The sequence below is a fragment of the Seriola dumerili genome, unplaced genomic scaffold (genome assembly GCF_002260705.1).
Source record: "Seriola dumerili isolate Sdu_G_001 unplaced genomic scaffold, Sdu_1.0 BDQW01000433.1, whole genome shotgun sequence".
Lineage (NCBI taxonomy): Eukaryota > Metazoa > Chordata > Actinopteri > Carangiformes > Carangidae > Seriola > Seriola dumerili.
The window spans coordinates 531,736-557,029 of NW_019174688.1; the positions used below are offsets into that span (position 1 = coordinate 531,736).

A 25,294-nucleotide genomic window follows, 5' to 3' on the forward strand; every position below is an offset into this window, starting at 1 on the left:
GCGTTACAGGTGCAGGTCATCACACAGGGGCGTTTGCATTTGGAGGGAGCAATCAGGATCAGAACAAGTGGCAGGACAGGCATTGCCACAGTGCTCATAGTGGCTGTTGGCTGGACATTCAAGACCTTTAGGAAGAGGAAGGAGAGTAGAGTTTGATAAGTGCTTTGATCAATAATGAGAGAATGAAAGGTGAGTTGATCTAGTGATTAATTTAGCTGAAATTACTTACGGCATTTTGCCATCTTCCTCCCAATCTTGAACCTGGATCCCAGCAAGCTGGCAGGCTTCAGTGTAAGCCTCCAGTGCATTGCACAGGAAATGTCGAAGGCCACCTCCCATGCATATGTCATATTTACAGTTCTCCAGGTAAGCTTGTGGGTCAATGATGCATGACATTTGCTGAATGCCCATTTACTATACGTGTGATCAGCCCACAAAACAAGTCACCCTCCCACATCTTCATCAGGCTGTGCTCACAACGCTCACACCCACCCACACAGTCATCTCTGCACAGAGCATCTTTCACCAACCCTGGAACCTTCCAGCTGCTCCCAAAGGCCACAGCCCCATCTGCCTGGGTGCCAGAGGGTGTAGTGAAATCATCATTGGGGTTGCCATTGAAGTTGCCACAGAGACCACAGGTCTTACCAGCATAACTGCTGGACAGAGTGACCACAAGATAGTGTTCCCAGTCATATCGGACAGTAAGGCCAAAGTCGGTCTCAATGACCACAGGGTGACCGCTCTGAAACATTTTCAGTTTGTCATTGTTCAAGGTTACTGGCAAACTCCACAGACTGTTGTCAATCTGCACAAAAGAGAACAGAAAATAACTTATGAGGTCATTACATTCATAATTGATTGATTAATATAAGTATGGCATTTTAATGTCACACAAAGAAATAATTAAAACTAATGATCATAATAAATTGAATTAAATATTACAAATTATTTAATTGAAATAAAATTTACATATTGAATAACAATCCTTTACAAACAGAAAGCCTTACCCTCACACGACCTGTTTCAGACCGAACTACTGTGATGGTGATGCCATACACCTTCACTGTGACCAGGGCGACATAAGACACCCTGAGGCTTCCTCTGTTCTCGTTCTGGGCAAGGATCTCAAAGGCTGGATACATCCTTTCCACAGTTTTAGCAATGACGTATGTGCAGGTACCCATGAAGTTATAGTGTCGACCATCAAGAGTACGGTAATGAGGATCTCCCATGGCCCAGCAGGTACCAGGTTTGCTTTCCACTGGCTTGGGGACACAGGAAGGATAACCTCCCTTCATCTCACACACCTCACTGGCACTGCAGGTGATACTGCTGCAGGACAAAGATACTAGAAAAACATGAAGAATATAAATGAATGTCCACATCATTACAGTTAATCTATCTGCAATGTAAAACATTTTATTGCTCAAGTCAATATAATGTTTTTCTTAACAATATCTCCTTGAAACTTTTTTTTTCTTAATGATGAACAGCTATGGTATGTGCTCCTTACCTGGCTTCATACATGGTGCTGGGCACCGTAAACATTCATCTGGCTGACTCCTATACTGTAGACAGCAAAGCTGGAACCAGAGCTGGACACAATGTGTCTGTTGCTGCCAGGGGCTTGTTTTGTAGGACATCTCTGCCCAAGAGAAGTCTGTCCCTGCAACCTTTTTCCACTGAACATCTTTGGGTAGGTTCGCACCATCAATACGCAGCTCTGCCATTGCACTTGTCTGTGCCACAATCAGGGCTTTTGTTTCAAAGTCATCAAGAGCACATTAGTGCATACGAGGAGCAGAAACGGTCTGTAGGCAGGATGGTCATCAAGAAAGGGTCGTAGTACTGGATCCAGCCAAATGAGATGCCGTTGAAGAGCAGGAGGACCTGGATGCCATGATCAGCCTGAATGGACAGTGTCTCAGATCATGGTAGTGGATTTCCATTACCTGCCCCTGATCAAACTCAAAGCATCTTCATGCTTGCCATATTGGATGGTGACTCGGGTGGGCTGGGAGGCCTGGAGGAATAGGCTGTCAAATTTCTTCTGGAAATGCAGGGGAGGCACAATGAAGCTGGAGCCCCACCTGCTCACTGGCAGTAGCTGCTCGTAAACATGGTTGCATTTTGAGAAGCGCCAGGTGCAAGTGTGACCCGTGAAAACAGCAACAGGGTGCTGAGAGGCGACTCTAGTGCCGGAAAGTTCATTCTCGCTCTGGAGCTGGACACTCTCATATGGCTGGAGATCTATCACCATGTGGCTGCCACTCTCATAAACACGACCCTGGAAGTTGATTGAGCCTCGTGGGAAAATCTCTACTTTATTGGCCTGTTTTCCATTTGTCACAGAGAAATTCTTTAAAGGAGCCAAAGGGCGTCCCAGCAGGTGTAAAGATTAAATATTCTGTACCCCACTCAGTGGTGGGATACACCACAGAGTGCTGTGTACTGCTTGTAGCTGAAGGAGGTTAGAGTCACATCCGCTGAGGCTTCAATGTGCACTGTGTTGGGAGACCTCGCACTGCCGTACATCTCGACACTGGTAGGAGGACTGATGGTGACCCTTCTCCAGCATTTAGAGTTTTTTCCTTGCTGAAGTTTAAGGGACGCACTTCGACTGTCACTTTAGCATTGGCTTGAACAGCGGTGACATAGAGCTGAAAGCGAGGACTATCGTAATGTGGAGAATAATTCTGCATGAATGACAGGGCAAACTCCGTCCCTGCCCATCCAGCGCTAGATGGACCTGACAGAAACAGGCAAGGCAAGGAAACATTTTTTTTTTTTTTTTTTACATATTTTCCTCTCATACACAGGATTTGTGAAGCACAATTTTGTACCTGACTACTTCACTTTAGGTAACTTAAAAACAACTCTTGTTTTGACACGTGTTTTTCCTGTCTGTTTCCTTGCCCTTGCCCTGTCTGTCAGGTCCATCTAGCGCTGGATGGGCAGGGACGGAGTTTGCCCTGTCATTCATGCAGAATTATGCTCCACATTACGATAGTCCTCGCTTTCAGCTCTATGTCACCGCTGTTCAAGCCAATGCTAAAGTGACAGTCGAAGTGCGTCCCTTAAACTTCAGGCAAGAGAAAACTCTAAATGCTGGAGAAGGGGTCACCATCAGTCTCCCTACCAGTGTCGAGATGTACGGCAGTGCGAGGTCTCCCAACACAGTGCACATTGAAGCCTCAGCGGATGTGACTGTAACCTCCTTCAGCTACAAGCAGTACACAGCAGACACCTCTGTGGTGTATCCCACCACTGAGTGGGGTACAGAATATTTCATCTTTACACCTGCTGGGACGCCCTTTGGCTCCTTTAAAGAATTCTCTGTGACAAATGGAAAACAGGCCAATAAAGTAGAGATTTTCCCACGAGGCTCAATCAACTTCCAGGGTCGTGTTTATGAGAGTGGCAGCCACATGGTGATAGATCTCCAGCCATATGAGAGTGTCCAGCTCCAGAGCGAGAATGAACTTTCCGGCACTAGAGTCGCCTCTCAGCACCCTGTTGCTGTTTTCACGGGTCACACTTGCACCTGGCGCTTCTCAAAATGCAACCATGTTTACGAGCAGCTACTGCCAGTGAGCAGGTGGGGCTCCAGCTTCATTGTGCCTCCCCTGCATTTCCAGAAGAAATTTGACAGCCTATTCCTCCAGGCCTCCCAGCCCACCCGAGTCACCATCCAATATGGCAAGCATGAAGATGCTTTGAGTTTGATCAGGGGGCAGGTAATGGAAATCCACTACCATGATCCTGAGACACTGTCCATTCAGGCTGATCATGGCATCCAGGTCCTCCTGCTCTTCAACGGCATCTCATTTGGCTGGATCCAGTACTACGACCCTTTCTTGATGACCATCCTGCCTACAGACCGTTTCTGCTCCTCGTATGCACTAAGTGCTCTTGATGACTTTGAAAACAAAGCCCTGATTGTGGCACAGACAAGTGCAATGGCAGAGCTGCGTATTGATGGTGCGAACCTACCCAAAGATGTTCAGTGGAAAAAGGTTGCAGGGACAGACTTCTCTTGGGCAGAGATGTCCTACAAACAAGCCCCTGGCAGCAACAGACACATTGTGTCCAGCTCTGGTTCCAGCTTTGCTGTCTACAGTATAGGAGTCAGCCAGATGAATGGTTACGGTGCCCCAGCACCATGTATGAAGCCAGGTAAGGAGCACATACCATAGCTGTTCATCATTAGAAAAAAAAAGTTTCAAGGAGATATTGTTAAGAAAAACATTATATTGACTTGAGCAATAAAATGTTTTACATTGCAGATAGATTAACTGTAATGATGTGGACATTCATTTATATTCTTCATGTTTTTCTAGTATCTTTGTCCTGCAGCAGTATCACCTGCAGTGCCAGTGAGGTGTGTGAGATGAAGGGAGGGTATCCTTCCTGTGTCCCCAAGCCAGTGGAAAGCAAACCTGGTACCTGCTGGGCCATGGGAGATCCTCATTACCGTACCTTTGATGGTCGACACTATAACTTCATGGGTACCTGCACATACGTCATTGCTAAAAACTGTGGAAAGGATGATCTCCCAGCCTTTGAGATCCTTGCCCAGAACGAGAACAGAGGAAGCCTCAGGGTGTCTTATGTCGCCCTGGTCACAGTGAAGGTGTATGGCATCACCATCACAGTAGTTCGGTCTGAAACAGGTCGTGTGAGGGTAAGGCTTTCTGTTTGTAAAGGATTGTTATTCAATATGTAAATTTTATTTCAATTAAATAATTTGTAATATTTAATTCAATTTATTATGATCATTAGTTTTAATTATTTCTTTGTGTGACACATTAAAATGCATACATTTAAATCAATCAATTATGAATGTAATGACCTCATAATGTATTTTCTGTTCTCTTTTGTGCAGATTGACAACAGTCTGTGGAGTTTGCCAGTAACCTTGAACAATGACAAACTGAAAATGTTTCAGAGCGGTCACTCTGTGGTCATTGAGACCGACTTTGGCCTTACTGTCCGATATGACTGGGAACACTATCTTGTGGTCACTCTGTCCAGCAGTTATGCTGGTAAGACCTGTGGTCTCTGTGGCAACTTCAATGGCAACCCCAATGATGATTTCACTACACCCTCTGGCACCCAGGCAGATGGGGCTGTGGCCTTTGGGAGCAGCTGGAAGGTTCCAGGGTTGGTGAAAGATGCTCTGTGCAGAGATGACTGTGTGGGTGGGTGTGAGCGTTGTGAGCACAGCCTGATGAAGATGTGGGAGGGTGACTTGTTTTGTGGGCTGATCACACGTATAGTAAATGGGCCATTCAGCAAATGTCATGCCATCATTGACCCACAAGCTTACCTGGAGAACTGTAAATATGACATATGCATGGGAGGTGGCCTTCGACATTTCCTGTGCAATGCACTGGAGGCTTACACTGAAGCCTGCCAGCTTGCTGGGATCCAGGTTCAAGATTGGAGGAAGATGGCAAAATGCCGTAAGTAATTTCAGCTAAATTAATCACTAGATCAACTCACCTTTCATTCTCTCATTATTGATCAAAGCACTTATCAAACTCTACTCTCCTTCCTCTTCCTAAAGGTCTTGAATGTCCAGCCAACAGCCACTATGAGCACTGTGGCAATGCCTGTCCTGCCACTTGTTCTGATCCTGATGCTCCCTCCAAATGCAAACGCCCCTGTGTGATGACCTGCACCTGTAACGCAGGCTTTGTTTGGAGCGGAGGTCAGTGTGTGCCTGCCGCTCAGTGTGGTTGTACCTACGAGGGTCGATACATCCCTGCTGGGGAGTCATTCTGGGCTGACCAGGGCTGTCAGAAATGGTGTAAATGCATTGCTGGAAGCAGACTGGTGGAGTGCCAGAATAAAGGCTGTGGGGCAGGACAGCAGTGCAAGGTGGTTGACGGTATAAGAAAGTGCCAAGCTCTCTCCTATAGCACCTGCCAGGCCACAGGTGATCCCCACTACATGACCTTTGATAAGACGAGGTTTGACTTCCAGGGAACATGTGTCTACCAACTGGTTTCACTCTGCTCCAACAACCCGGAGCTAGTGCCCTTTGAGGTGCTGGTGCAGAATGATCACCGGGGCAGCAAGGTGGTTTCCTACACCAAGTTAGTCGAGGTCAAGGTGTATTCCCTCAGCATTGTCATTACGAGGACACACAAGGGCCTGATTATGGTAAGAACTACATAATGTTTAGCATGTGCAAGTTTCATTCTCTGAGTTATTTGGACATGTTCTCTTCGCAATATTTCATCATAATAGATAAGTATAACTGTATATTCTCCTCCAGGTGAATAATGAGCTGGTCAATCTGCCTGTGACCCTGGCTGGAGGGCAGGTATCTGTATATAAGAGTGGCTGGTATGCTCTCCTCACCACAAACTTTGGCCTTGAAGTCTCCTTCAACTGGGAAAATGCTGTGTTTGTTACACTTCCAAGCAACTACATGGGAGCCGTTTGCGGCCTCTGTGGCAACTACAACGGCAAAGGCCAGGATGACCTGATTCCAAAGAACGGTGACAAAGCTGTCTCACCAGCAGCTTTTGGTGCCAGCTGGCGAGTGGCCGAGATCCCGGGCTGTGTCGAGGGCTGTAAAGGGGCGTGTCCGGACTGTGACATTACCCAGAAGGTTCAGTACGAAAAAGGAGACTTCTGTGGTATACTGAGAGACCCCAATGGGCCATTCCGTGGCTGCCATGCTAAGGTGGACCCAGCTGGTTACTTTAAAGACTGTGTTTATGATGTTTGCCTGTATAAAGGCAGGAAGGATGTGCTGTGTCAGGCTATTACCTCATACACATCTGCCTGCCAGGCTGCGGGGGCCAAGGTGTACAGCTGGAGAACTAGTCAGTTGTGTGGTGAGAAATGCAATCCCTTAAAATCATTTACATAACAGGCAAAGTGAGCATTATATGCTGTAGCAGTATAGAAAGTATAACAATAACATTTTTACTGTTCTGTGAGCCTACCCCTTTTTTATGTTTACTTTAATGTGTGTGTTTTTATGACGTTTTGTGATAACTGCTAACATTTGGCATCTGTGTCCAGTAAACTGAAAAAACATTCACGTTGTCTTTTATGTCCCCCGTGTCCAGCGGTGAAATGTCCAGTCAACAGCCACTATGAAGTTTGTGCGACTGGCTGTCCTGCCACTTGCAAAAGTCTGGCCCCACCTTCAGGCTGCAAGGCTCAATGTAAGGAGGGCTGTTCCTGTGATGACGGGTACATCCTCAGCGGAGATGTATGTGTTCCCTTCTCACAGTGTGGCTGCCTCTACAACGGCCGCTACTACCACATCGGCCAAGTGTTTTATCCCAACGGGCAATGTCAGGAGGAGTGCAAATGCACACAAGATGGAGAGGTAATGCATACTGAAGTGAACAGTTTAAACTAGCAGTCGTAATAATTTGATAGTGGTCAGTGTGAACTTGCAGTCTGGATTTTTATAACACTTCTCTTGTTTCTCAACTGTTTTTCTCAGGTTGAATGTCAGAAGTTCTCATGTGGCCCTAATGAGAAGTGTAAAGTAGAGAATGGCGTCCAAAAATGTCACCCTGTTGGTAAGGGTGTTTGCCACGCCTCTGGTGACCCCCACTACCGCTCTTTTGATGGGCGACTATTTGATTTCCAGGGCACCTGCACCTACACACTGTCTAAGAGCTGTGGGCTGGAAGGCACCCACCTGGTGGCCTTCTCTGTTGAGGTGGAGAACGTGCAGTGGAACCAGATGGTGAACAACAAAGTGGTGTCTGTCACTAAGCTGGTTGCTGTGAAGGTCTATGGCTTCACTCTCATCATGCGGAACAGCATGTTTGGAGTCCTGGTGAATAATCCTTATTTGAACAATATCCATATTTGCAATACAGTGATTTTTTTTCCTCTTTTTAACTTGTATTGTGTAATGGCAGAAATACCCAGGAGATGTAAAAGTAGTTTGACAAATATTTTAGCGTTCATACCATCAGTAGTTCTGTAAATGAGACCTTTGCCTCTTTTTGTAGGTAAATGGAGTGTTTAACTATCTTCCTGTGAATCTGGATAATGGAGCTGTGCTGGTCTATCAAGAAGGCCAGCATTATGTTATTGCAACAAATTTCGGACTGCTGGTGACTTATGACCTGATCTACCATGTGACAGTCACAGTACCTGGCAATTACCGTGGTAAGGTCTGTGGCCTGTGTGGTAACTTCAACGGTAACCAAAAAGATGACTTCCAAACGCCCAAGCGCCAGCTCACCAACAACGTGAATGTGTTTGGAACGTCATGGAAGGTCACCATCCCTGGGGTGGTGTGTAAAAATGGCTGTGAAGGCAATTACTGTCCTAAATGTGAGCCAGCTCGGAAGGCCGTGTTTTCAAAGTCCACTTACTGTGGTGTTGTTACAGCACCCAAAGGTCCTTTTGCAGTCTGCCATAGTAAACTGGACCCAGAGCCATACTTTGAAGACTGTGTGTTTGATGTGTGTGCTTCCAATGGGGATGGAAAGGTGCTGTGCAACAGCATAGCGGCCTATGCTTTCAACTGTCACATGGCAGGAGTGGACGTCAAAAACTGGAGGACGGCTTCATTCTGCCGTGAGTGACAAACAGAAATTCACCTTTTTGTTTTTGCTCCAAATCAACCTTTTATTGTCCTCTATCATATTAATACTGTAAACTTTACATGAAAGCACAGCCTCTTCTCTAATACACCTTCTCACTGTCTTGTGATGTTTTATTTTAGCCATGAAATGTCCAGCCAACAGTCACTATGAGGTGTGTGCAGACACGTGCTCTGCATCCTGCCCAGGCCTCACAGAGATAGTCCAGTGCTCCACCAGCTGTACAGAAGGCTGTGAATGTGATGATGGCTTCTTATTCAATGGACAGATATGTGTTAAAGAGACTGAGTGTGGCTGCTATGACAATGGGAAAACTTACAGGGTAAAATTCAACACCTCTGTACAAAAAAGCCATTTCATAAACTGTTATGTACAGCAGATTGCTTTTTAGTGTAGAAGTGTCTTAAGCAAATACCTATAGCAACATTCATGCTCATGTTCATGACTTTTTCCACCATGTTGGACATTAGCCCGGCTTTCTCATGTGATTTAAATAGCAGATTGTCTAAATTTGTGTTTCTTGACGAGGTGGAATGAGAATGATATGGATCCTTCTTGAACCTGTTATTTCAATTGTTTTATTTTCCCCTGTGTAATGAACCTGCTCTGTGTCCCCAGCCTGGTGAGGTTGTGTATGAGGAAGACTGTAACACAAAGTGCACCTGTAATCCAGCAACAGGCCTCGTCTGTCAAAAGCACTCCTGCCCTCAAAGCACCAAGTGCATGATCAAGAAAGGAAAACGTGCATGCTACAATATAGGCAAGACTAATAACTGTATATTTATATTATCCACCTTTTATCTATTCTCAACTGAATTAAAAGTAAATACTCTTTTCAATAAATGTACTGTAAATAAAGGTACAATTAAATTAGTATTGAGTTAAATCACTTTCCAATTAATTTCCCTTTGTTTGTCCTGTGTAGATCCCTGCAAAGATGCCAATTGCCGGGTCAAGGAGACGTGCCGGGTTGAGAAGGGTGAAGCTGTGTGCATCCCCAACTACACAGGCATCTGCTGGGCCTGGGGTGACCCCCACTACCACACATTCGATGGTTACAACTATAACTTCCAGGGCACCTGCAAGTACGTCATCTCCAAGACCTGCGGGAATCTGGATGGTCTTGTGCCATTCTCAATCACAGAGAGGAATGATAACAGAGGAAGCACAGCAGTTTCCTACGTCAGGGAGGTAGATGTGTCTGTATATGGGTACAGCATCTTCATAGGCAAGAACCAAATTGGTCGAGTCACGGTAAGATTTTAGTTGCTTGTCTGATGTGTTTGACCTGTAGTTTTTTCAGTGTGTGTATGTAATATATATATATACTGTATACATTTATATAGGTGGACGGGGAACTGCTGAATCTTCCAGTACGACTGGGTGACGGTGAAGTGTCAGTGATTCAAAGTGGTCATACTGCAATGGTGCAGACGAACTTTGGCCTGGTTGTCAGCTATGACTGGAACTGGGAACTGGTCATTCAGCTGCCCAGCAGCTACTTCGGCAGTGTCTGTGGTCTGTGTGGCAACTTCAATGGCAACATCGGTGATGAGTTCCAGAATCCTGCTGGAAAAGCTGTCTCGTCAGTGATAGAGTGGGGCAAGAGCTGGCAAACGCCTGACCAGGACAAGGACCATCCTTGCTGGGACACATGCGAGACAAACTGTGCTACCTGTGATGATAAGCAGGCTAAGCTCTATGAGACTGAGGCTTTCTGTGGGGCTCTCACAGCCAAGACCAATAGTGTGTTCCAGAGATGTCATGGAAAATTGGACCCCAAGGCCTTCATGGACAGCTGTGTGTATGATATGTGTCAGAATAAGGGAGACAAGAGGATGCTGTGCCAGGCATTGGCCTCCTACAGTAGGCAGTGTCGTGAGGGAGGGATAATAATCAAGAACTGGAGGAAAAAGTTTGGCTGTCGTGAGTATTTGTGAGAAAGTCAATTTGTTCAATATTTCAATCAAATATTTAACCTTTTTTTTTTCTTCGTTAATGCTATTTAATTTCAATTCCTATCCAGCAATGAACTGTCAGCGTCACAGCCACTATGAAGAGTGTGCCAGCCCGTGCCAACCATCCTGCCCGTTCCCTGAACAAAAGCAGGCCTGCAACGGTGCCTGTGTTGAGACCTGTGTGTGTGATGCGGGGTATGTCCTCAGCGCTGGTGTCTGTGTACCTGCTAAAACATGTGGTTGCTCCTACCAGGGTCGCTATTACAAGCCAGGCCAGCACTTCTGGGCCGATGAGGCTTGTGGTCGCCTATGTGAATGCGATGCGACCCTGGGCATGGTGACATGCCGTGAGGCATCCTGCTCTGGCAAAGAAAGGTGCACCATAGAGGATGGAGAGCGCGCCTGCCGACCCATCAGTCACGCCACATGCACAGCTTCAGGTGACCCACACTACCGCACTTTTGATGGCCGCAGGTATGACTTCCAGGGAACATGTGTATATCAGCTGGTGGGACTGTGTTCTCAGCAGCCTGGGCTAGTGCCGTTCAAGGTGACTGTGCAGAACGACCACCGGGGAAGCAAAGCTGTGTCCTACACAAGGACCGTCACGTTTTCCATATATGGAATCACCCTCACCATCAGCAGAGAATACCCCTACATGGTCCTGGTGAGTATGGATAATGTGAAGCATACAGGTGATTTAATAAAATATTGAAGAGGTAGTGGCAGCCTTGTTTTTATGTGGCTTTTTGGAGAGAAATGAAATGGGACACAGCATGTAGTTACAGCACTGAAAATAAAAACAGGACAGATATTCTGAGCCTCATACAAATTAGGGGATGATCTGATAATGCCTTCTGTCATTGTGCTAATTCTGACATCCCTCATGCTCTTCTGCGTATAAATTTAATTGCATTTTAAGGACCACAGAATTATTAAATCTTTAATCTCCTAAAAATATTCCCCCCTCCCTCCCCCACTTTTTGCTCCTCAGTTCAATGGGCAGCGTGCTTTGTTGCCACTGGAGTACAATAATGAGCTGGTGGTGTTTCTCAGTGGCTGGACAGCTGTTGTGGAGACAGCTGTTGGTATCACCGTGACCTTTGACTGGCGGAGCACGGTGAGCGTAACTCTGCCCAGCAACTACCAGGGTGCAGTCTGCGGTTTGTGTGGCAACTACAACGGAAACGCTAAGGATGACCTGACCATGCGGAATGGCCAGATTGCCCCTGACGGAGTCAAGCTGGGGGAGAGCTGGCAGGTGGCCCTCGTACCAGGCTGTTCATCAGTCTGTCAGGGGGCGTATTGCCAGGCCTGTTCAGACTCCCAGAAGAAAGAGTACCAAGCCCAGAAGTACTGCGGTATTATCGCTGACAAAGCAGGGCCTTTCAGAGATTGTCACAGCCATGTGGACCCTGCCCTTTACCTGGAGGACTGTGTGTATGATGCCTGTCATTATCATGGCCACCGTGGATCAGTCTGTGATGCAGTGGGAGTGTATGTCTCTGCCTGTCAGAGCAGAGGAATCACCATCCACTCCTGGAGAACAGAAACCTTCTGTCGTGAGTTTGTGGTTGTGTTTTCATTTTTTGTTTTCATATTTCAAATCTCTTATTTCAAATACATACATACATCTTTCATATCTCACCCTGTTCCTCTCCCCTTCTTCTCATCCTACCCCACAGCAATGTTGTGTCCAGCGAACAGCCATTATACCCTGTGTGCCACGGGTTGCCCAGCCAGCTGCGCCAGCTTAACGTCCCATGCCACCTGTCACAGGCATTGCACAGAAGCCTGCGAGTGTGACGAAGGCTACCTGCTGAGTGGGGGTACCTGCATGCCCGTGAGAGACTGTGGCTGCTCATACGGCGGTCAGTACTACAGGAAGGGAGACGTCTTCTACCCTGAAAGCGAGTGTGTGGCACAATGCATCTGTGGAGAGAACGGCGCGGTATCTTGCCAGAAGGCCAAGTGCCGAACAGGGGAGATCTGTAAGCTCGTAAAGGGAGTGAAAGGCTGCCACCCTGAGGGGCAAGGCAAGTGTGTCGCTTCTGGTGACCCTCATTACATTTCCTTTGATGGACGGAGATTTGATTTCCAGGGTACCTGTGTCTATGTATTGGCCAAAGTTTGCAATGATGACAATGGCCAGCTGACTCCATTCACTGTAACTCAGGGGAATGAGAAGTATGGAAATGGAAAAGTGGCTGTTACCAAGTCGGTTACAGTAGCAGTCTATGGTTTTGTCATTTACATCCAGCAGGGAATGCCATGGAAAGTTATTGTGAGTGCAACAACTTTATCCAATTTTGTGTTTGCATTTGCACGTTTACTTATTTCAGAGGAAAAATGTGTCACTGTGATTCATCTTCCTTTTTCTCCATCCAGGTGGATGATGAACTTCTAAACCTCCCTCTCTCCCTGGACGATGGGCGTCTTAGAGTCACCCAGGAAGGTCGCAACATAATTGTCCGAACAGACTTTGGACTGACAGTCCTCTATGACACTGTCTATTATGTTGAGGTGATCGTGCCTTCTACATACCAGGGTAAGATGTGTGGTCTCTGTGGCAACTACAACAAGAAGGGTGGCGATGACTTCATACTACCTGGTGGCAAACAAACAAAAAGTGTTGATGACTTTGGGAAGGCGTGGGTGGTGGACCTGCCTGGGTACGTGTGTGGTGGCTGTGGAGGACAGTGCCCAGTGTGTGAGCAGGCCAAGGCTGCATTGTACGGAAAACCTGACTCCTGCGGCATCATAAGTGCACGTAATGGGCCTTTCAAAGCCTGCCACAGTAAAGTCGACCCAGCAGCATATGTTTCTCATTGTGTGTTTGATGTGTGTGCTGTGGATGGCAAGAAAGATACTCTGTGTAACAGTGTGCAGGCCTATGCTTTGGCCTGCCAAAGTGCAGGTGTTCAAATCCAGCCATGGAGGAGCAGCTCCTTCTGCCGTAAGTTACACATACATGTATTTTAGCTGAAGAATTTTTTTTTTATTTTTTTTTATGTTTTATATTTCAGGTGCACAGACAAAGTCTTACAAATGTCTTCTTCTCTTCTAGCTGCTTCCTGCCCTCCACACAGTCACTATGAGGTGTGTGCCGACACCTGTGGCGGGACCTGTGCCAGCTTTATTTACCCATTTTCCTGTTCTGAAAGCTGTTTTGAAGGATGTCAATGTGATGCCGGCTTTGTATTCGATGGCATCCAGTGTGTTTCCTTGGACAACTGTGGGTGTGTGTACGACGGCAAATATCTGACGGTAAAACTGTGCTGACACTTTGTTGTCATACATAGAGACTGTGCTGCAATTTAGAGTTATTCATGAAAAAGAAGCCTATAAAAAATTATTAATACTTTCTTTTCTTGTCATAGCATTTACACATGAATAGAGATGTAAGACATTATTCATCAAACTGGAAGATAACACATTATACACAATGTGTGTTTCCAGGTGGGCCAAGCAGTGGTGGACAAAGACTGTAAGTCCAAGTGTGTGTGCCAGGCCTCTGGTGTGGTGAAGTGTGAAAAGCTGTCCTGTGCCAGTCGGGAGGTTTGTGGTGTAAGAGATGGAGTCAGAGGTTGCCAGGCCAAACAGGGCCACTGCAGCATCAACCAAGTTGGCCACCTCAGCTCCTTTGACGGCATGTCTGGAACCATGGGAGCTCAAGGGGCATTTGAAGTGGCATCTCTGTGTGATGAGACCGCTGAGCTGTGGTTCCGTGTGGTTGTGGACGTCAGGGTCTGCAGTAAAGGGGCATCTCCAGTTGTTGCCACCGTGTATGTGTTCTTCAAGGAAACCATCGTCACAGTGAACAGCCAACACGTGACCTGGGTGAGAGGAGCTGGAAGGGATAAAGAATAGTTTAAACCACGACAGCAATCATTTTGATGTCGATTTTTTTTTCTTCTGTCTCAACTCATTTTCTGTTTCTTCTCCGTTCCCCGTCTTCACGTCATCCAGGTAAATGGCAGGAAAGTGTCTCTTCCCAGCGAAGTGACGCATGAACTATCCGTCAAAATCTCAGAGAAGACTGTGATCATCGAGAGGGCATCCTCTGTGCGGGTCACCTACTCAGTCTCACAGGAGGTCAGCGTCGTTGTTGACAGCACCCTGTCCGGTAAAATGTGCGGCGCCTGTGGCAACTACAATAACAACTCCAAAGATGATATGAAGACTGCAGGTGGGAAAATTACCACTGATGTGTCTGTGGTTGTCGGCTCCTGGAGCGCTGGGGACTTTTCTAGATGGTGAGTATGTGAAAGCTGTACTGTAAGATTTCCTCTGTATTGATGTAATGGGTGAAGACGCATTGCTACATTTAGGGCCTTGGTAATGATAGTACTTTGCTACAGTACATGCTCCGATCACATTGCTCCTGATGTTAACTTTAATTGTTTTAATAGGATAACAACTTTGTCTGCTCATCTACGCTTTTAACCTACAATCCTACTTAGAGTAGAAGTTTCAATCTTGAACTCCATCTTGCCCTTTATTATGCAAACTGCAAACTTAATTTGACCACTGAAATAATCAAGTACAGATCAGCGAGAGATGGGACGGTGCTATGACCATTCAACCGCTTATTCTCTTAACAGCAAGAACTAAACAAGGACTCCACAGAGCCCTTTTAAAGGAATGAGAGTGTGGTTTTTAATTGCATTTGATCCAATTTAATTAAGAAATGCCAGAGAATCCCCTATGGTAATTACTGATTAAAAAGCAGGTGAGGCTGACAGGCATGGCCATCAAAAGCTACCAAGCTTGCAATCCAATCACTGCTTGTCATCCAAGGACACTTAAGACTCATCTGGGTGCAATATTAATTTGAGCGCTCATCTTTAGTTCTGTGTTGTAGCCTTAAGTCAGTCCCTTAGAGAATAAAGTTTTGTGCCCCCCCCCCCCCCCCCCCTTCTCAACACAAGAACCTAAACACACCAGAAAATACCCCTCAGAATCAATTCTGCTCCTGAGTGTTTGAATTTACCTTTAAAATACAATGTTCGGAAGTGTTGTTTGTAATCTCTGTTGTGCCTGAGTGAACAGGTCTTTACCTTGCTCAGGCGCCCTTTGACTGCAATTTTTTTTCTCTTTTTCATTTCAGTGGCCTGTAGAGACATTGACTCCAAGGCAATAGAAAGCATCTGTTATAAAGGTAAAAACTCAACTTGTTTCCTCCCAAATCCATGAAGCGATGCATCCTTGTGAAAGAAACAGCTGTAGAATGTGGTTCTACATCCCTGCTTTTTACCCCCATTAAACAGGATGAAGAAGACTGTGAAGTTGTTCAGCTGTAGTTTACTGCTTGTTTACATCCAGTCTTACTCATCACACTTCTCCTCTTCCTTCTTGATTCTATGAAATTCTTTTTGCTTGTTCATTGGAAGTCTGGTCCTCTATTGTTCATTTTGGAGTTGAAAACAAACCTCGCTCATCCTTGACCAACATCTCCATCTAGTGGAGAAGGGAATCATAGAATCTCTTAACACCAGCTGAGAGCAAGGCACGGTCACAAGTCTTATAACTGTCTTATCATATCTTTATAGTTTTAAAAATGTGTATGTTTTGTTTTGTTTATGTGTTGTCCTCACTCTTGTGACCAATAAACAATGTTTCATCTCACTGTGTGTTTGCGATTTGTGATCATTCCCAAAGAATGTACTGTGGTTTACAATCTGTATAACAAATTAGAAAAGTATGACTCATAAGGGTAATGATTGTGTGGCTTCTGCTGATGAAAGAGGAACTATTGTATAAACTTGATGTCTGGATAAGCTAACTGTACCAAAGGTTCTTGTCGAGGGAGGGGAAAAGAAAATTCCTCATACCCAGGAAACACTCTGTATATCATAGCCTGTGTTCCCCATATTGGGAAGGGACCTGCTGCCATTAAACTCCTCTCTGTTCTTGCTGCTGGTGGAGGATGGGAATCTGGCAGTTTGGTGTGGGAGAGACCTTGGGGAGACAGTTTTCATATAGCTGAGAGAAAACTATATCTCACTGACAGACTGTGCTGGCTGTGAAAGCACACTAGTGTTTATGCTTTCACTTCACTGCACTGAGCCACTTTCCAAAGCCTGTAAATTAAACCACAGTACAACAGGCTCACTGTTTGATGCTACTTGTGTATCTTTTATTTATTTGGCTTTGGGGAGGAAATGAGCATGATCTACAGTTCATTATAAAACCATGTTTTACTATCAGTGCTGGCAACGAAACCACCTGGGAATAATCTCCTCCTCACAGAAGCACTGAACTGTGGCTCTGCTAGTGTTGTTTACCTCTGCGCAGGGCAGCCCGGGGTAATTTTTTGGGGAGTTACTTCAGTGGCTGAGCGCTCACACCAGCACCCCGCCCCCCTCCCTCTCCTCTCTCTCTCTCATTCCTGAGACAAGACCAAGGAGGAACAGTCCTCAACTTGGTGCAGCCGAGTTCTGAACAATCTCCACAGGATGCAAAACAGAATTATTCATTTTTAATCAGTGCTGTTCATTTTTTATTAGATCATCAGAGAAGGTTTTGCATTTCACATTTTCTTTCTTACATAGAGTAACTAGTGGAAAACTTCTGAGCAAAGTTCGGCTCACTGCGCGAAAAGAACTCGCATTAGAGTTTAATAGGAGGCTGACACACGGTAAGTTTGTTTAAAATGTCTGATTCCTTGTGCTCCCCTGGAATGAATGCATTTTCTGAAACACATTTGTTATTTCACTGCGACTAGAAATGTAAGATTAAACATATAAAATCTGCATCTTAAGACTTCCTAAATACCTTTCTGTGTCCACGTGTTTTTGTCTTGCAGAGTATTTCCTCTTTGTTTTGTATTTTTGTTTTGTTTTTTTGTCGGTTTCTAGAGCACGACTTCCACCCAACGGCTAACTTCCAACTAAATCCCCGTGTCGACATGTGACGGTTTAATTGCACGCAGCCGCCGCTTCTGTTGCCCTGACAAACGCACGAGCCCGTCGTGTTGTTTTCAATTTATTGGTGTTGTGTGTCGATTTTTGTTTTAAAAAAACAACAAAAAAAACCGTGTTTTGCGTTTCCACTGTGTTGGCTGGCGCGGTGCTCTCCTGCCTAGCAATGCCACGCTATCTGAGAAGTTCATAGTGACATAACTCTACACTGAGCGCTGCCAACAACGCTGCGGCCAACAATTTCTATAAAATCTTTTTCAACCTGTGCAAGGGTGTTGCTACTGGAAAAACTAGCCAGACTTATTAATTTTGCTCCGTGCATTATACCTAAACTTAAATCTGAAGAACCATAGCAGTGCTGTGATAATTAGGAGTGCAAATACAAGTACTCCTATGTGGGGGTTGTCCATAAGGGTTAATGTAAGGAAGACTTTTTTTTCCCAATTATAAACTGTCCATGATAATCCCGTTTATTATAATCCATGGTAATTAATTGTTAAGTGTTGGCTTCATGTGCTTCTTTGCCGTCTCTCCGTTATATTCCTCTACGTCACTCACAGGGCTAACAAACAAGATTATTGGATTGGTTCTTGTTAGAATAACTCACCCTGTATTTGTTTGATTAAACCTGATTGGCAGGCCTTTGTTCTTAATCCTGCTCCCAGGGTTGAAGTGTTCATTTCTCTTCACTCCAGCTCCATGTTCACACCCCCACTCTAGTCATGCATGAATCCCCAGGAGTGCTCTGGGCAAAGGGGGGGGGGGCTTGGCTCTGCTTAACATAACACAACTTTGATCTTTGCAATGCAAAACATTTTATTCCATGGCTTAGATTTTCAAGTGTGGAGCTAAAGCTTTGTGTACCTGCATTACATTTTTGTTGTCATGTGTCTGGGTTTAATTGGTATCGGTGTTGGCTGTGAAGCTGACAGAACTGTATGAACATGCTCTTTGGCCACGCAGTGTCCTTAAATTGCGAAGCTTCTGCAACTCTTGCTTCCAATCATGATGAGTCTGGTTGTGGAACCTTAGCATGTAAACTGATGGGTGTAAGAGAATCTTAAAGAATGCCCTAGGTAATATATAGACAGAAAAATATCCTCAGGGGGTTCATGCCTCATGTGTAAACTGGATGACCCAGAAGAACCAATTCGAAACCCACTGACCAAATATCAAGTGCAACTCAACACCAGCCTTGCCTTGCACCCCTCCACTGCCAAGCTTCATGTTCTGAGGTGCAGAGCCTGAAATAGACCCTCTTCCCTCACCCCAGAGTCAGGAGGCTACATTATTAAGACACATCTTTATAACTTCAATGACCCTCTTACGTAGCGTCTAGCTGAGATGGAGGCCACCGCCATTAAAGGGGCACATTTCACCAATTTTACACAAGTTTTACCTATACTACAAGTCACTAAAAGCCCAGGTATCTCAGCCTCTGCTGCTTTCTTTCGTTCCTTTAACAATATCAGTTACAACTGCAGCTTCATTCACAAAAACCCTTGGTAAATACAGCACGTTCTCCCATTTCTGATCTGCCGTTGTGGAAAAGTAACTGGGCTGACTGTTTGGTAGTTTCTGGGAGGTATGCGATGTGAGTTGCTGAAACTTTTGAAAACACGCTCCTCTCTGTTAGCAATGGCCGTTTAATTAAGTTGCTGAGTTATTTTAGTCTGGAGGGAGGTAGTATGTTACAAAGTTTATCTGTAAATCACATTAAGAAAAAACTTCATCTCACTTGAGCAAAATACCCTCATGAAACAGTAAATAACCCAAATGTGAGCACTTCAGTTTCTGTTTGATCAGATCAAGACATTAGTTATTTATCTTAATTGTTATGAATTTATTTTTTCTCATCAGCAGGTACAATGGATCTTGTGGTGTTGGTGGCATTCAGTTCCTGGTTGGCTCCTGCCCTCGGTGAGCTTCCTTTACGTTGAAACCCTCTTGTGTGAATGTGCTGTTCTTCAGTTGCTTCCCCTTTCTGTAGCTTTACTTTTAAGTCCCTCCACACTAAAGCAGTTGATGTGTCTGTATAACAGGATCAGCGTTTGGCAGGGAAATGGTGGGTAAGTTTCCTGCATTGAAGTGGTCACTGGCAATGCATGGCCTTATGAAATCTTTGTTTTTTATTTTTTGGTTTCCACTGCTGACTTATTTGGCGCGGCTGCTTGCCATGCATTCTTTTTGGTCAAACATGTCAAAAAAGTCTCATTGTTAACATTACAGCAGTGTTGTTTTGTGCATAATCTCCTTTTAATATTTTCCATTTTATGTCAGTGTTTTGCTGTGAGGTAAAAGCCCATGTCAGAATAGTGTAAATGTTTCCTCACACTGCAGTTAGAATAATCATTTATTCAGACTGCTGCCAGGTTTTCCATTGCTAACGCAGGTCCTGGTCTTTGGTTCGTTTCTCTCTGTGTGCTGCATGCCGTCAGTTGAGCCTGATGTTCAGCAGATTTGGCTTCAACAAGGGATTTTATTTATCTTCTCTCTTAGACCTTATTTCCTGAGGCTTGTCAGCACCAATACTGTAACATGTGTTTTTCCTTCATAGATTTACTATTTATTTAATATTCACTGTCTGATAATGAGGTCAAAGTTAAATCCAGCACTTTTCTCTGCAGTAAATGGGATTGCAAGATGGTGTACAAAATATTACAGAGTTTCAGCTGTATCGTACTCATTCATACTACACCTCAGACCTCATCGAATCATAAACATCAAGGACGGGATTCTTTTACAAGGTGTCAGAAAAATCTCTCAGCTTTTAGCACCTGAATTTATGTTGATGAGCCTCTGGGATGAAAGTGGAATTGGCACATGTACACTTCCAAGTCTGCTGACACTTGGAAATGATTTCACAGATTACCATTTCACTGTATTCAACATCAGTTGTCAAGGTTTATACTTCCACAACTACTAAGGTGGGCTGACATTTTAAAATGCTGCTCACAGTCTGTTGAATGTTTTAAAGAGAGCTGTAAAAGTAACAGATAAATGATGGGAAATGTTGCCTTAGCACAAGTAGAGAAGTATTTATATCACCTCCAATGTGCTACTCCAAGGTTGCATCGTTCTCACTCCAAACACTGGTGCTCATATAAACAATGTCTGCTTTGTGTTATTATTAGTACACCAAGTTAACTTGTCTCTAATTATACAGGTTGTTTTCATGATGTTACAGAACATGAAGGAGAAATTTAAGATTAAGATTTAAGATTATTACCAAATACAGTAGACTCTCTAGCAAGACTACAAAGAAGGGGAGGCACCACATGAACGCAGCCAACATGTTTTCCCAGATGGGAACAGAGGGATGTGACAGAGCAGAGGGGTCTGCTCTTTCCCACATTACTGACAAGACACAGATTAACACAGATCAGGGCAGTAGCATAAACACACAGTAGTTAACCAAAGGTATGGAGAGTAGAATCACCGCACTGCATTTCTGTTTATAGTAGGTTTTCTGAAGATGAGATAATTTGATTCTTACTATGTACATATTTATTGCAAAAGTTGGTATATGTGACAAAAATACAACTCTTCTTATTTTGAAGCTATTTCTGCTGAATTCATTATCCATAAATTATTCCTCTTTGTAGGATTATTAAAACCCACCACATGCACTTTTGCTCAGACACAATTTGGGGTTTGAAGGTAGTTTACATATTCTCTAGAGAGTGAATTTGCCCCACTACCATCAATTTAGCCATTTGCTGACATGCAAATGTCCATTACAGACTAATGATTTTTCTTCTTTTTTTTTCACAGCTTCAGCAGCAGATGAGGACAAAGGTGAGTAATACTTGAATAGAAGCTTAGAAAAGTCAAATTAAGATAAGCTGCATACTCATTTTTCGCTCGCACATAAATTGGTACTGGCACCAAACTGGCTAATGAATAGATGAATGACTGATGGCATAAAAACCGCTGAATAGCTGTCATGTGATAAATGCTCTCTGAAGTGTGTCAGTGGGTAAATCTGCTTCTCATTTGTTTCCTCTCTCTGTTCTCTCCCACCAGACTATGACAGTGCTTTTCAGTACGGTAAGTGTTGATCAGAAGAACGTGGTCTCTTAATGGCCGACCCTCTACACAGGAAGCAGCTGGAAGGTTGAGATGAGTTTGCATTTTCCACTTGTTTTTCTAGAAGTGATGGAAAACTTTCACCCTGAGGCCAAGCTTCTGGGGTAGTCCCACTGCAAATGCTTCTAATCCTGTCCACTGTGCTGTAGGTCTGATGATTTTCACTCCATCCAAGGCCCAAACTGCGCAAAAGGACTTAACGTCTGCATTGATGTCTTAATATAATTACCACCAGTTGTGTAGTTGTTGTCTTTCAGTTTTTTGGGCAGAAGGCAATTTCTGGTGTTCACCATGCCCCTACTGTACCTTTCCAACCACTACTTACATCCTGAGTAAACACTACTACAGCAGTTGTTGGTCCCGGCTTGGGAGTCGGCACCCCTCAGAAGGTCCCAAGATATATCTGAGGGGTCACAAGATATTAACAGGAATAAGACAGGAAACACTTGTTTCTGTTACACAAAATTATGTTTACTTATTTTTATTTACTTACTTATGAATGTACTTTTATCCCCTCATACCTCTATAAAGCCTTGAAGCAACCTGAGGATTACAGTATGACATTTTTGTCATCTATACAAGTTTCCCGCACTTTGATAAAATGTTATTTAATTAATTCAGAAAAAAAATATTCATAGTCAGTATTAATTTGCTTTATAACCCTTGAAATACCTGCCGTTATTTGACATCTTGGTAGTCAACTTGGCAAGACAATAATTGATGCATGAAAAAACAAAGTTGTCACTGTATTTGTTTTGGTAACAACAAACACAGTAGATGACGTTAGCATTATAGTTAAAAGCCCATTGGATTACCTCATCATTATAACTCACCAGATATAAAACAAGCAGACCCTGGTCAGATTTCTTTTTCACCATTTTATCTTACTCACTGGTATTGTGAGAGCCAACTACAGAGTTAAGAGTTGACCATAGTGTTTACACTTTTGGTGACTGCAGTTCACAGGAATTTGTGGTGTCCCAACATGACTATTAGGGGGGTTGCAGAATATGTCTGCAATGCTGCTCTTGAATCAAAATGTGGTCAAATGCTTCACAAAAGGCCTCAGAGGGCTTTTGATTCCACGTTATTTTGTAACTGAAAGTTTTCGTACGCTACCATGCATTTCTGCAAGCAACATAAAGCTCTTTTTTTTCTTTTTTAATTTCAGATTATGAATCTCTGAGAATCGGTGGCCTGGTTTTCGCAGTGGTCCTGTTCTTCATGGGTATCTTCCTCATTGTCAGTAAGTGTTTCACCGCCTTCAGTACACAGCAGATGTGTAACGTCGAGTGTCATCGTCACCACACTGTGATCCCTGTATGTGTGAGTTGACCTCACAGTCACCAAAATTTATACGGTGCTGCAAAACAAGCAGGCTTCTGTTTTCTCTCAGAGGTCTGGTAGGAAGGCACGCGGATGCTTCTTGCACAATCTCTGCACTCAACGCTCTCATGCTCAGTGTATCACAGCAGCCCATTATACCATATCCCTTTACTCGCTCATGGTGTCCTTCCAAGGTTCTTCGTCCTACCTGCCAGCACATGCTGTTACTACCAGTGGTAGCCCTGAAACCAAAACCAGCCAATAAATAATTCATTGTGTCTCTGCCACACTTTCTCTCTGCTCCTGTTAGTCAAGATCACGGTGGATTCCCCAACTGCATCTGTGAAGAGCTGTGTATGGAGCGGGTAGTTATGAGTGGTGGAATTCACAAAAGTCTAGAAACTACCTGTATAAATAAATTGATACACAATCTGTGATTGAAATGTAATTCAGAGTTTGCAAAAAATCACAACAGTGGAATCGATTGACTGGTCACACATTACATAGAAGCTACCAGCAAATCAAAGATATGAATGTTTTCATTTTGTTTATATATTTTTAATGAAAAAATTACTCCAACATTACATCTGTGAATATACTTTAATTTTATGAGGTTGTAAAAGTTCAAACTTGATTCAATCAGCAGTTGTGAAGCTGTGACATCAAATGTTACCGAGGCAGAGGCAGATCTTAGAGGCCAAGAATAAAACAAGAGAGAGAGAGAGTTTATTCTTTGAAATTTAAAGTATTACTTTTGGAAAAATTTGATCAATCATTAAAAGCTAGACGCAACCTTTGGCGCCCCCCAGTGTCAAAGTGTGTGAATAAAGGATGAGTGTTACCTTTCAAGATGCTCACAGCTTTATTCTTAGTCCTGTGAGTATGTAGGTCACTGGCTTGGTGTGGTCCAGCTATTTTGCTCGCAGCACCAACTTTCCTAGCAAGTTTACGTCTTGATTTACTTTTCAAGTGGCTATAACATGATAGGGTGAATCTTAAGCAGATTCTCAAGAAAAGTTTTGTGCTCGACGACAGAGTCCTCTGAGAAGACAAAGGTGCATTTCTTAAATTTTTTTATTATTATTTTTAGAGCACTCGGGATGTACTGGCAAATCTGAAACATGTTCTGGCTACAAAGTTAAACTGGACTTACTGGTGCACATAACAAACACCTCTTTGTTTTTAATCAACATTAACCTACAACACTTCTCCTACTCTTTGCTTTAAGAGCCTGTATTGGACCCATGCTGAAGTTTTGTGAATATATGAAGCAGTGTAAACACAGCCTCATTTACATTTCTTTCCATAATTTTAGGTGGCTAAAGAGGTTAAATATTAAAATATTAATAAAATATTAAAACAAATACTAACAAATGTTATTCAACACACTGGCTCCTGTATTTTTAGTTGCTGTTTTGCTGTTAGGTATATGAATTTTGTCCTGAGCTGGGGTCAGTAAGCTACGAGCTTACAAGGCCTCTCGAGGCTTGAAACCCAGACGTGCTTATTGGCACAAGCTCAAGACTCAAGACTGTATTCATGTACCTATCAAAGCTTGGAGCAACCTCTTCTTTTGGTACGAAAGGTGGTGTTAGAGGTGCACTGTTGACTGTTTCTTGTGTCCTTTTTCTACAACAACAAAGTGACAGTTGTAGACTTGTATAATTATTTTTCGTGTGTGTGTGTGTGTGTGTGTGTGTGTGTGTGTGTCCAAAAAAAAAAAAAAACAGGCCGGAAATGTACCTGTTCAAGTAAAGACAAGTCACGGTGAGTTAAGCACAAGTCAGATGAAATAAAGCAAATTTGTAAAGAATTTTGTTTGCTTTATAAATGTTTTATTGCACTGGCCCCTTTTTATTCCACAGTTGCAATGTTTCATTAACTGACTTTTAATGTTTCTTTAGGTCCAGGGGTCCTGATGCGGAATCAGGTGTTCCAAGAGGTAAATATTTAATTCCTACCTTTTTTCTGCCAACCTATTTTTCTTCACAAAACAATAATGTGAAACTCTCTCTACAGCTTAGTAGACACAGAGGCAAGGAGGAGTGGAGATCTGGTAAGTGTATTACATCTGTCAAACATCTGCAAATATATTTTCTGCAAAAAGGAAGCCGCAGGAGATTGTTTTAATCTTCTGCCTCTTTTCCACACTGTTACTGACTGTTAGGTGGCAGCAAATACCTTGATCACAGCTGAGGACAATCTTTCCATGAACACATGAAGCTTCTTTTAATGTCACAGTGTTACTATGCACCTTTGTGTTTTCTTTTTAATATTTGTGTCACAAATAATGGTTACTAGATAATGTACCAACTTTATTATATGGTAGCAATAGTGTGATTATCATTTGTATTTTTGTGACTTCCAAACTGATGCAAAAAAATAAAACAACAGTTTGAAA

The 25,294-nt window shown here is 43.8% G+C and overlaps 2 protein-coding genes across 2 annotated transcripts in view; both read left to right on the plus strand.

The window, feature by feature from the left end:
- The window catches only part of LOC111234038 (IgGFc-binding protein-like), a 41,999-nt gene extending 26,324 nt beyond the window's left edge, over positions 1–15,675 (plus strand). Inside the window, exons 21-42 of the mRNA XM_022761945.1 lie at positions 273–366; positions 467–704; positions 2,938–4,179; positions 4,344–4,687; positions 4,889–5,468; positions 5,573–6,171; positions 6,287–6,854; positions 7,092–7,357; positions 7,478–7,819; positions 7,998–8,571; positions 8,720–8,919; positions 9,216–9,357; positions 9,523–9,851; positions 9,944–10,523; positions 10,624–11,222; positions 11,550–12,117; positions 12,241–12,839; positions 12,944–13,511; positions 13,623–13,822; positions 14,015–14,395; positions 14,525–14,811; positions 15,666–15,675. Of these exons, the coding sequence (XP_022617666.1) occupies positions 273–366; positions 467–704; positions 2,938–4,179; positions 4,344–4,687; positions 4,889–5,468; positions 5,573–6,171; positions 6,287–6,854; positions 7,092–7,357; positions 7,478–7,819; positions 7,998–8,571; positions 8,720–8,919; positions 9,216–9,357; positions 9,523–9,851; positions 9,944–10,523; positions 10,624–11,222; positions 11,550–12,117; positions 12,241–12,839; positions 12,944–13,511; positions 13,623–13,822; positions 14,015–14,395; positions 14,525–14,811; positions 15,666–15,675 (9,310 nt within the window). The remainder of the gene's footprint in view (positions 1–272; positions 367–466; positions 705–2,937; positions 4,180–4,343; positions 4,688–4,888; positions 5,469–5,572; positions 6,172–6,286; positions 6,855–7,091; positions 7,358–7,477; positions 7,820–7,997; positions 8,572–8,719; positions 8,920–9,215; positions 9,358–9,522; positions 9,852–9,943; positions 10,524–10,623; positions 11,223–11,549; positions 12,118–12,240; positions 12,840–12,943; positions 13,512–13,622; positions 13,823–14,014; positions 14,396–14,524; positions 14,812–15,665) is intronic.
- Positions 15,676–16,953: 1,278 nt separating this feature from the next.
- LOC111234060 (FXYD domain-containing ion transport regulator 6-like) lies at positions 16,954–25,276 on the plus strand. Its single transcript, XM_022761971.1, has 9 exons — positions 16,954–17,195; positions 19,339–19,398; positions 21,253–21,276; positions 21,505–21,528; positions 22,739–22,813; positions 24,624–24,660; positions 24,798–24,835; positions 24,913–24,949; positions 25,061–25,276. Exons 2-8 carry the CDS (start codon positions 19,347–19,349, stop codon positions 24,915–24,917), a joined length of 255 nt encoding a protein of 84 aa, XP_022617692.1. The 5' UTR covers positions 16,954–17,195; positions 19,339–19,346; the 3' UTR covers positions 24,918–24,949; positions 25,061–25,276.
- Positions 25,277–25,294: the final 18 nt, after the last annotated feature.

Excerpts from the sequence above, each read along its gene's own strand:
- LOC111234060 (XM_022761971.1), top strand. The coding sequence starts at position 19,347 with ATGGATCTTGTGGTGTTGGTGGCATTCAGTTCCTGGTTGGCTCCTGCC. Across the intron at positions 19,399-21,252 it reads CTGGTTGGCTCCTGCCCTCG|CTTCAGCAGCAGATGAGGAC; the intron begins GTGAGCTTCCTT and ends TTTTTTTCACAG. Across the intron at positions 21,277-21,504 it reads AGCAGCAGATGAGGACAAAG|ACTATGACAGTGCTTTTCAG; the intron begins GTGAGTAATACT and ends CTCTCCCACCAG.